This window comes from Austrofundulus limnaeus, unplaced genomic scaffold, assembly GCF_001266775.1.
Source record: "Austrofundulus limnaeus strain Quisiro unplaced genomic scaffold, Austrofundulus_limnaeus-1.0 Scaffold607, whole genome shotgun sequence".
NCBI classification, from domain to species: domain Eukaryota; kingdom Metazoa; phylum Chordata; class Actinopteri; order Cyprinodontiformes; family Rivulidae; genus Austrofundulus; species Austrofundulus limnaeus.
Window position 1 is genome coordinate 174,862 of NW_013953009.1, and position 10,638 is coordinate 185,499.

Here is a 10,638-nt window from a genome sequence, read left to right on the forward strand (position 1 = left end):
GCTAGTCACTAGCCTCGCCAATGATGCCTGCTTCTCCACGCTAGTCACTAGCCTCGCCAATGATGCCTGCTTCTCTAAGCTAGTCACTAGCCTCGCCAATGATGCCTGCTTCTCCACGCTAGTCACTAGCCTATCCAATGATGCCTGCTTCTCCACGCTAGTCACTAGCCTCTCCAATGATGCCTGCTTCTCCACGCTAGTCACTAGCCTCTCCAATGATGCCTGCTTCTCCACGCTAGTCACTAGCCTCTCTGATAATGCCTGCTTCTCCACGCTAGTCACTAGCCTCTCCAATGATGCCTGCTTCTCCACACTAGTCACTAGCCTCTCCAATGATGCCAGCTTGTCCATGCTAGTCGCTAGCCTCTTTGATGATGCCATCTTATTCATGCTAGTCGCTAGCCTCTTTAATGCTAATGCAAATGAATAATCGTCTCCTTTGCCAGTGCCAGCCTCTCAGTTACTAAAAGCGTATAAGAGAACAACACAGGCCTGCAGACTGACTGCAAACTGAAAAATTCTGTGAAGAAGTGTCAAAAAGGTGCTTTCGGTGATTTCATACTGACAGCTAAAACGGACTGACAAATGAAAWTCAGTTTTTACTGATTGCTTTGACCTGTTTGAAGAAACTGGGAACCTCTCAGTCTTCCTCATCACCATCTCAAAAACAATCAATAAAACCTATATTCCAACAGAGGAGAATATGTGGAAATAAATGGTGGCCTATCATTAATCAGATTAATAGTTGGTTTAGGAATAGATATAGCCTCCTGCTATAAGGATGTAGTGAACTCTGGTTGCCCAATAGTCCTAATTTAGGCCCTCATACAGCGCCATAGAATTTAAGTGTTAAAACATGCCTAGAAGACAAATGGTGCTAAATTCAAACGCAACACAGGTTTTGGTGAGTTCGAGGCCAGAAGGTGAACTAAACAGACAAAAATAAAGTTTTCTGTCATAAAACCCATCTGCACAGTCAGATGATGGTTCTTTTCAGTTTTAGCTCCAGAGTCAGCTCCTTTTACTTCACAGTAATATTAATTTAATATTTCTTATATTAAAAGAAAACAGATGTTAAGTTTTTACTCACTCATGTTTTTGGTGACATTAAAACACTCTTCTGTTGCTTTAGTTAAAAACAACCCTCAGAACCACAGACAGCACCGTCTCCTGTCCAACGAGGCTGACTTTATGTCCAACCAGACTTTAGATCTTAAATAAAAACCTGCTCTGAGCGGCGAGTTTAATGTTACAGACATGATCCGTCGAGTTGAAGGCAGTTTGACACAACAGAGGTCCTGATTTTCTTTTAGAGGCTTAAATCCAGCACTTAAAGCACTACATTGGGACAGATTCAGACCCAGATCAAACATACTGACACACACACACACGCACACACACACACCGTACACAAAGGACAAATCGGCATTATTTACAGAAAACCCAGCTCTCTCATTTTTAGTTTTCAGTGCACGTTGACTGCAAACGTCCCTAGATTTATCTTCAGCTGGATCTTTCTCTGCAGTCTGTATTAGTTTAACTCTTTCAGTCTGAAGTTAGAGCTTTTAAACCAACTGAAACCACCAGCAGGAGCTGAATATTACTCTGGGGGGCCTGCAGCAGGTTCAGACAGGGTCCTGAAGACGTTGAGGATAAAACCCAGCAGAGCGTCTCTCAGCTGCAGCACAGCTGCTCTGAGACCAGCAGGCTGTCGTAGCCATAGATTTCCAGCAGGTGGAGCAGAAAGAGCCGGTCCCCGTGTGGGTCCAGACCCATGGCCCTCACGCTCTCCTGAGTGATGGTGGGGTCTGAGCTTCCTGCCACCTCGCTCAGAGTCTGGAAAATCCTGTTGTTCTGCTCCAGGAAGAACCTTGGGGAAAGAAAAGACCAAAAAAAAAAACCTCTTTACCTCGATCAAATCCATAGATGCTGAGCTAAAAGTTGSTGTGCTGGTCGCTGAGAGGCACAAGGTCTTTATTTCAAACCTTTTCTGTACATTAAAGTGGCTGTGACGTCAAATGTTTGTAATACATATGAATGCATTTTTAGAAAGAGGACATTGATAAAATATTGCAAAAGAAATTTCACGTCACTGAGATGAACAGTTGTTGAGATATTTGCCTGTGAAGTAACAGGAAGTGATGTCAGAGAGGAATATCTGCATGTAAACAGAGTGTTGCTACAACAGCTAACAACCCAGACTGTAGAGAAGAATCTGATGTTTCTTTAGATTATTTTGAGTCACTATCAGAAGATGAAAAAGAGTCAGAGTTCAAATAATATTGTTTCAATAAACAAAGACCAGAGAGTTTTCTTTGTTAAAGAGTTCCCCTTTGATGTCACTTCCTGTTTCACTTTGGCAGAGCCAAGTTCAAAAGAAAATATGTTAGTTAAGRGGCAAAATGGGTAAAATTGTGTGTATTATTCCAACTTTCTTAAAGAAAAAGATGTTTTCTTTGASGTTTTGTATTTGAAGAACATGCATGTCACAGGTACTTTAAATCTGTACTTACAAAATAAAGAGGTCCTCCTCACTGGACACACAGTCTCCATTCTCCTCCTGGGAATACAGCAACATCTGCCTACGCACACACATAAAATTTTAAAGTTAATTCTGCAAACTTTTTCTCAGTTTCTAGTTATTTCAGGTAAAAAGCCTCCAGCTGACAGTCCTCCACCTCTGCTCGGTGAGCTTGCGGTACTTCTCTCTGTCTGCGGCGCTGAGGCGGAGCAGAGGCTTCAGGCCGTCCCTGTACGTCTTCACGTTCTGGTTGTCGACGTAAACGTCGTACAGGTCCTTCTTCTCCTCGAAGATCTTCTCAGTCGTGCCTAAAGGTGCGGGGCGGCAGGCGGAGCTGCTGTTCAGACTGATAAAACATTTATTTTTGTTGGAAAAAACGCTTCAGACGACCTCTCACATGCCACGTAGGACAGCTCGTTCTCCAGGACGCCGATGTCGGCGACATTGACGTAGAAGAAGGGTCTGAACTCGGGCACGGCCATGCCCACCCCGGGGATGGAGACGTTAGCCAGGCAGCAGCAGCAGTACACTGGTGGGAGCAGACGATGCTGTTTGGTATTAAATGTTTGAGCTGTTTGTGAGTGAATGCGGCGCTCTGGTACCTCTGTAGCAGACCACGCCCACAGGTGGGGGAGAGAAGATGAGGATGCGCCGGCGGAGCAGCGCCAGTTTCCAGAGAACCATGATCTGCTCCCCAAAGAAGCGGATGAACTGAGACATGCAGCCTGCAGGATGGGTGATCTGCTCCAGATACAGACGGTTTTATCACCAGAGTGAGTAAAACTAAACAAACACCTCCTCTGATTAAACATAAGATCATCTCAGATGTTCTCACCTTCATTTCAGGGTGCATGCTGTGGTTAATGGCAGCTCCCCATGCATTGGAGGGTAATGCAGTAACAACACTCTCTCCACTGGGGGGCAGCAGAGCTCGCTTGTCCTCATAGAAGGCCTCCAGGGGGGAATAGTGTCCAGGGGACTGAAGCTGGAGCCTGGAGGAAGACGAAGGAGGAGGAGAAACCACAGAGATGCAAAAACAAAAAGGTTTGAAAGTTTTAATAATAAACCATAAGACTATTTTAATTTACATTCATGTTTTGCCCCAAAGGAAGTACTTTAAAAATATTAAAACAATCACTGAAGGTTCTTTTGTGAACAATTATCACTTGTGCAGTTTAATTTTTATGGCGGTGTGAGGGCCTAAATTAAGACTATTGCATAACCAGCGGCTGTGACATCCTTATAGCAGGAGGCTGTACCTACTATAAATAAATTTTTACTTATTTACTACTATTAAGCCAGCTGATTGATCTGATTAATTATAGGCTGGCACTGCTAACTGAGCAGCTGGCCACGCTAAATGAGAGGCCGGTGCTGGCAATTGAGTCTATTCATTTGTGTTAGCATTGGAGAGGCTAGTGACTAGCATGGATAAGCTGGTGTTAGCATTGGAGAGGCTAGTGACTAGCATGGATAAGCTGGTGATAGCATCGGAGAGGCTAGCAAGTAGCATAGATAAGCTGGTATTAGCATTGGAGAAGCTAGCGACTAGCATGGATAAGCTGTGATAGCATCGGAGAGGCTAGCAAGTAGCATAGATAAGCTGTGTTAGCATTGGAGAGGCTAGCGACTAGCATGGATAAGCTGGTGTTAGCATTGGAGAGGCTAGTGACTAGCATGGATAAGCTGGCTGGTGTTAGCATTGGAGAGGCTAGCGACTAGCATGGATAAGCTGGTGTTAGCACTGGAGAGGCTAGCAACTAGCATGGATAAGTTTGTGTTAGCATTGGAGAGGCTAGCAAGTAGCATAGATAAGCTGGTGTTAGCATTGGAGAGGCTAGCAAGTAGNGATAAGCTGGTGTTAGCATTGGAGAGGCTAGCAAGTAGTATGGATAAGCTGGTGTTAGCATTGGAGAGGCTAGCAAGTAGCATAGATAAGCTGATGTTAGCATTGGAGGGGCTAGCAAGTAGCATGGATAACCTGGCATTAGCATTGGGGAGGCTAGCGACTAGCATGGATAAGCTGGCATTAGCAYTGWAGAGGCTAGCGACTAGCATGGATAAGCTGGCATTAGCAATGGCAAGACTAGCGACTAGCATGGATAAGCTAATTATAGCATTGGAGAGCTAGCAAGTAGCATGAATAAGCTGTGTTAGCATTGGAGAGGCTAGCGAGTAGCATGTATAAGCTGGTGTTAGCATCAGAGAGGCTATAGCGACTAACATGGATAGGCTGGCATTAACATTGGAGAGGATTGGGAGTAGTATGGATAGGTTGGTGTTAGCATTGGAGAGGCTAGTGACTAGCATTTGAATACAGAAAAAATTCTCAAATAACATGGTTGACATACAAATCCATAAGCGACGAGCACTGACAGGTGCTCCAGAATTTACTGTTCAACATGACGTCAAGCATAAATATTAAACATAAAACATATTACTGTGAAGCAGACAGCTTTAGTTACCACCTGAATTAGCAGCTGTGTTTGCACTTGTTTGTTGATCAATGGTGTTATTTTTCTCTCTTTAGCCAAATTATGAGAAAAAACAGAACTGTCAAGTTGGGGCTTTTTAGAGAAAGTTTAATTCATAGTGAAAGTTTATTTATTGAAAACAATTTGTGTCTAATAAAGTAGATGAGCAGCCAAGGCTCCGTGAAGCAGAAACAAAACATTTGATTTTAAAACACATTTAAAGATCTGAACTGTCTCTTTTGTTTGTATTAAATCAGGTTTAAAGCACTTTTTAGGATATGGAATTAAATCATCAAACATCAAAGCCTGAAACTTGAAAAACGTGAAACATTTATGTAAATTATCTTTACTAACGTATTTTCTAGTTTTGAATAACTGCATGACTATATAAAGCTGTTTTTGTAGACTTTTTATTTTTTATTTTTAATAAGCTTGGAGCTGGTTTGAGTTTTTAGGTTGCAATAATTCCAACACATTTTCATTCTTTTCTGTTTTTTTTTTTATTTTTATTTTTTATAGTAATGGCTTCAGCTGCCGGGAGAAAAACAATATAATAAGGTCTAAACGAGGAAGAGGAGCAGCAGGGGAAATGAAGAAATTCCTGCAGACTTTAATCTCCTTGTGAACAACAGCTGCTCTTCATGCAGGAACCTTGGGCTGCGAGGGAACGCTGCAGGACTGCAGGCCGGACTGTGGGAGCTGTGCAGACAGAGCTGACTCAACATGCTCTGCAGTCCCACACAGAGGGACACCTGGTCGCTCTGACACAGTCGTGTGRCACGACTTGTGACAGAAAACTGAAGCACAAAGACTGGCAAACAACGCCACGGGGAGGAAATATATCTGAAGAAAATGAAAGTGTTGATTCGTCTAACAGCTGAGCGTTAAAGCTTCTCTGCAGCTTCCAACACTTAGAGGGTCTAYGGCTAAGATTTAAATTAAATATCACCACTCTGCATTTGTTAAGCAATGCAGAAAGAGGAATAAATACATGCTTTTAGCCTCAAACCATCCACGTTCAGCTGCTGTGTGTTCAGACTGAGACCAGCAGCTGCTGTTGGATTCATTTTAACTACAGCATTACTGATGTTAGCTTTAGCATCAGCTCTGGTCATTTTAGCTACTGCTTTGCTGCTTTTAGTTACTGTGTTTGGATCATTTTAGCTGTAGCATGTACAACGTTAACAACTGTTTTGCTAATGACATAATGTTTGCTGGTTTTAGCTTTAGCTTCTTTTGGTTAATTTTAAGCTGCTGTTGAGCTAAATTTCTTTTTAGCATCTGTTTAGCTACTGTACTGCTGCTATTGGCTTAATTTCTACTTATTTGAGCTTCTGTTCTGCTACTTTTACTTTGTGTTCTTACTTTAGCTTATGTGCTGTTTATTTTGGCTTATGTTCTACTCTATTTAGATTGTGTTCTGCTGATTCTCTGCAACAGCCTATTTTAGCTTATTTTATCTTACTTTTAGCTTGTGTTCTGCTTATTTTAGCTGATTCTCCGCAACTTTAACCTTCTGCATATTTTTAGCCTATTTTCTCCTACTTTTAGCTTGTGTTCTGCTTATTTCGGCTCATGTTCTGCTGCTCAGCTTGTGGTCGTCCTATTTTAGTCAATGTGCTGCTCAAGTGTGTACTGCAGCTTTTAGTTTATGTTCTGCATATTTAACCTGTTTTCCGCAACTTTTAGCTTCTGTGCTGCTTATTTTGGCTTATGTTCTGCTCAATTTAGCATTTTTCTGTTACTTTTAGCTTATGTTATTCTTATTTTAGCTTGTGTCTATATGTTGGCTTATGTTCTGCTAATTTTAGCTCATGTGCTACTGATTTTGGCTAATGTCCTGCTCAATTTAATATATGTACTGCAGCTTTTAGCTTACGTTATGCTTATTTTAACTTATGCTCTGCTACTTTAGTTAGTGTACTGCTGTTTGTGGATGATGCTCTGCAACTTTTCACTTCTGCTTTTTTTAGTTGTTTTGTTACTTTTAGATTGTTATTCATGTTTTAGCTTGTGTCCTGCTTTTAATGGCTTATGTGCTGCTCATTTTAGCATTTTTGCATTTAGCTTATTGTAGCTGATTCTCTGCATTTTTTTACTTCCACCTATAGTAGCTTATGTTCTGCTACTTTAGCTTGTTATGCTCATTTCAGCCTGYGTTTTGCTCACTTCAGCTTCTGTTGTGCTTGTTTTAAGCTTCTTCTGCACATTTTGGTTGTTCATCACTTTGTCTAGGTTTTGTTCAACCAGTGTTTTTATTCTGATGGTGAACAACGACCAGGTTTGAAATAGAAACAACAAAAAGCTGCAGCTCAGATCCAGATGTTTGTTAAAACTCTGCAGGTCTTTTCACCTGACTTGATGCTCCAGGAAGCTCATGTAGCGGTAGAGCAGGGTGTAGGAAGGGGACAGGATCCCGACCGACTTCATCCTCGCCCCCCTCTCCTCCGTGCTCTCCACRGCCATGTTGGCAAAGCAAGCGAGGCCGAAGAAGCAGCCCTTCCTGAAGTAGCTGTGGAAAGTGGAGGAGAGAGGAAACATGAGAGGCTGTGAGTCATGGAAAGCAAAAGGAACAACCAGAAGCACCTGCTTCTTTTCTTTTCTTTCTTTTACCAGGCAACACATTGTCCAGATTAAGAGATGTGGCTGTGTGCTTGGTTGAGTATAAAGTTTAAACGTCTACTTGGTGCATCGTAAACACAAACACTAACATGAAGTCCGTCGTGACTCGGTGGGAGCCGCTGGCAATGGCTTTGAACTCTACTCCCTCCAGGTCCATGTCTTTRGGCAGACACCACTCCAACATGTTTCCTATCACACACACAAAAAACAAATGGTTCAAATAAGAGACAGTACGTATATCATCACTGTTGTGTTATGATAAACTAACTATAACACAGGCCACCTCAATCCTTTGGAATCCATTGTGTTTGTGTTGGCTGCCGACACCTGAGCTGCGAGCTGAGCAAACATGGTGTGGCAGGTACAAACAGGTGACTCAGCGAGTTCAGCGTTCAATCTTATCACAAGATACATGTATCAGTGGAGTTTCAGCAGAAATGTGAACTGATCTAAGCAGTAAAAGCAGAGGGGGTGCACATAGGAGCCATTTTGATATTTGATTCTGACAGCAAGTCCAATCACACGCTAAAGATGTTTTGTAAAATTTTACAGACATCTTCTAGTAAAGTGAAAACAATTCTACCATAAACAGGGAAAAATCCACTCCCGGGGTCTGACTCCTGGTTGCCTTGGTTGGCCCGCTGGCCGGGGGGCTGCCGGAGTCCGGTGGGTGGTCGTTTGGGGGTGTACGCTTGCTGTTGGCAGTGTGTGGGGGTGGTTGGGGGCATGGCTTCAGTGTGGTGGGAGGGCTGACCGGTCGGCCTGGTGCGATCCAGGTTGGACCTTGGCTGTCTGCTCCTCTCCACCCCAGAATGAATGGGTCTACCTCCTGGGTCTGGATGTGGGCTGCCCTCTGTTGGGGGCGGGTGCATGTCCTGGACCTGGGGGGTTTAGAGTATGCACAGGGAGTGTGATGGGAGTATTGCATCCATCTTATGTGTCTTTGAATGAGTGGGTGTGAGGATGAGGGTGGGTTTGTGTGATTGTGTCTGTGTATGATTGGATATTTGTCAGGCTGGGTCTTGGGTTACCCCCTCCTCTGGTTCACCTGGGGGCCCAGTGCTGGTGGTGGGCTATGTCCCCCTGCCCACTCTGCCCTCTGGTGGGTTGTGCCTTTGCCCGCTGGTGYGCTGGTGGCCCTCGGTGWCTGGGGCTGGGCGCTCGTGCGTGTGCCGTCTCGGCCCGGTGGCTGCCTGGTGGGGCTTGGGTCCTCTTGCCGTATCGGGCCTTGGCCTGTGGGTGGTGCGCCATGGGCCCCAGGCCTATGTGTCCATGCCTGAATCTGCTCCGGCGCGGCGGGTGCCAGCAGGGCCTGTGAGCTCGCTGCTGTCGACACCGGGGGATTACTGCGTGGGGTCACTGGGGCTCTCCTGGATCTCTCCTTTGGTCCACTTTGGGGGGGTGGGGGGTGGGGGGGGGCTTTTTCTGCACTGGTGCCGCTGGGGTTCCGCGCTTGGAGTCACTCTCTGGGTCTTTGGCTCTGGTCTTCTTTATGTCTGCTTCAGGTCTTGGAGGTCGGGTCTTTGGGTCTCCACAGTCACTATTAAATATTCCATTGGAAAAATCTTGTATACATGCATGTACACGGCCACACACAAGCTGGTGTTCAGATTCTGGGGTTTTTGAGGGTCATTGAGGGTGTATGTAAGTATAGATGTGGATATGTATATGTATATGTATGCATGTGTGTATGTATACAGTATGTATATATGGGTATGTATGTACATATTTCAGCAAAGTTATAATTTGAAACATGTTATTTATTGCTGTGTTTTTGTTTTCTCTGTGCATGTGTGCAGACAGATGTCGGGTGTGTTGTCTTGGTTTATATTTGACATTTCTAATCTCTCTTTYAATCTTCTCTTTCTTCTCTTCTATTAAAAAAAGTCACTGATGATGAAGAAACTAAACTAACATTCTGTTAGTTTTCTACTGAAGTGGCTTAAAAAAAGAAATGTGAACTGATCTGTAAAGGCAGAGGGGGTGCACATAGGAGTCATTTTAATAATTGATTCTGACAGCAAGTCTAATCACATGCTAAAGACGTTTYGTAAAATTTTACGGACATCTTCTAGTAAAGTGAAAACAATTCTACAATAAACAGGGAAAAGTCCATGTTCCCATACTGCTTGAGAAGATTGGCTAACTTATAAACAAACTAAAAAAAATCTCAGGGTTTAGGGTAGCGTTTTTGTAAGGAAGTAACATTTTGACTTTTTGGACGCCATGTTTGTCTGAATTGAGATCATTTCATTTTGTGTCATTTTACACGACTTATGTTGTATTTTTGGTCAACAGTAAGTGGTATTTTTAGTCATCATGGACAACTTACTATAGTGTGGTATTTTTAGTCATTTGGGGGGACTTACTATTGTATATATATATTTTTTGGTCATCAAATGTAGTAAGACATTCTTAATGTGTTTTTTTCAACGGTGCTGCTACTCATTGGCATTTTTATATCTAGTCAATCTGTAAACACCTTAAGAGCCATACTAGGATCACCTGTCAGTAAAACAGTGAAAAGGAGTAAAAATTGAAAGCTGATAAACTGGTAGTTGTAAACACTCTGGTTGTTTTGATTCCTGATTATGGTGAAAATGTTTCTGTTTAACCAAACTGGTGGTTTAGTAGGCTGTTGGAGCACGAAGGATCAAAGGTTCRTGAGCTCAAACTTCACAACCAATTTGATTTCTTCTCTTTAACCCACGTTATTGGCTAAACTCAGGGAAGTTGCATTTGTCTGAGAGCTGGTAGGTAGTCCAGTGGGTTAGAMCTTTAACTGTTGGATCAGAGGTTCATGAGTTCAAATCCCAGCATCAACTCTGGTAACACAGTTTTGAAAGACTTCTCTTCTACTCAGGTAACTTACTAAACTTAGGGAAGTTAAACCTCYACATGAGTGCTGGCAGGTAGCCCAGTGGGTTTGTCCCATTGCTGCTGATGCATGATTGATCTGGGTGCAGGGTTCAAATCCCAGAGGAAAACTTAGCTCCTCAATGAGTGTCTGAGAGAGAAACA

General features: G+C 43.2%; 1 protein-coding gene across 1 annotated transcript in view; it reads right to left on the reverse strand.

Annotated features, from left to right (window-relative positions):
* Nucleotides 1–1,229: 1,229 nt before the first annotated feature.
* LOC106531217 (protein LCHN) overlaps nt 1,230–10,638 on the reverse strand; it is an 18,040-nt gene continuing 8,631 nt past the window's right edge. Inside the window, exons 2-9 of the mRNA XM_014027004.1 lie at nt 7,707–7,806; nt 7,349–7,507; nt 3,357–3,513; nt 3,124–3,262; nt 2,919–3,050; nt 2,679–2,829; nt 2,514–2,582; nt 1,230–1,870 (exon numbers count right to left, since the gene is read on the reverse strand). Of these exons, the coding sequence (XP_013882458.1) occupies nt 1,675–1,870; nt 2,514–2,582; nt 2,679–2,829; nt 2,919–3,050; nt 3,124–3,262; nt 3,357–3,513; nt 7,349–7,507; nt 7,707–7,806 (1,103 nt within the window). The 3' untranslated portion in view covers nt 1,230–1,674. The remainder of the gene's footprint in view (nt 1,871–2,513; nt 2,583–2,678; nt 2,830–2,918; nt 3,051–3,123; nt 3,263–3,356; nt 3,514–7,348; nt 7,508–7,706; nt 7,807–10,638) is intronic.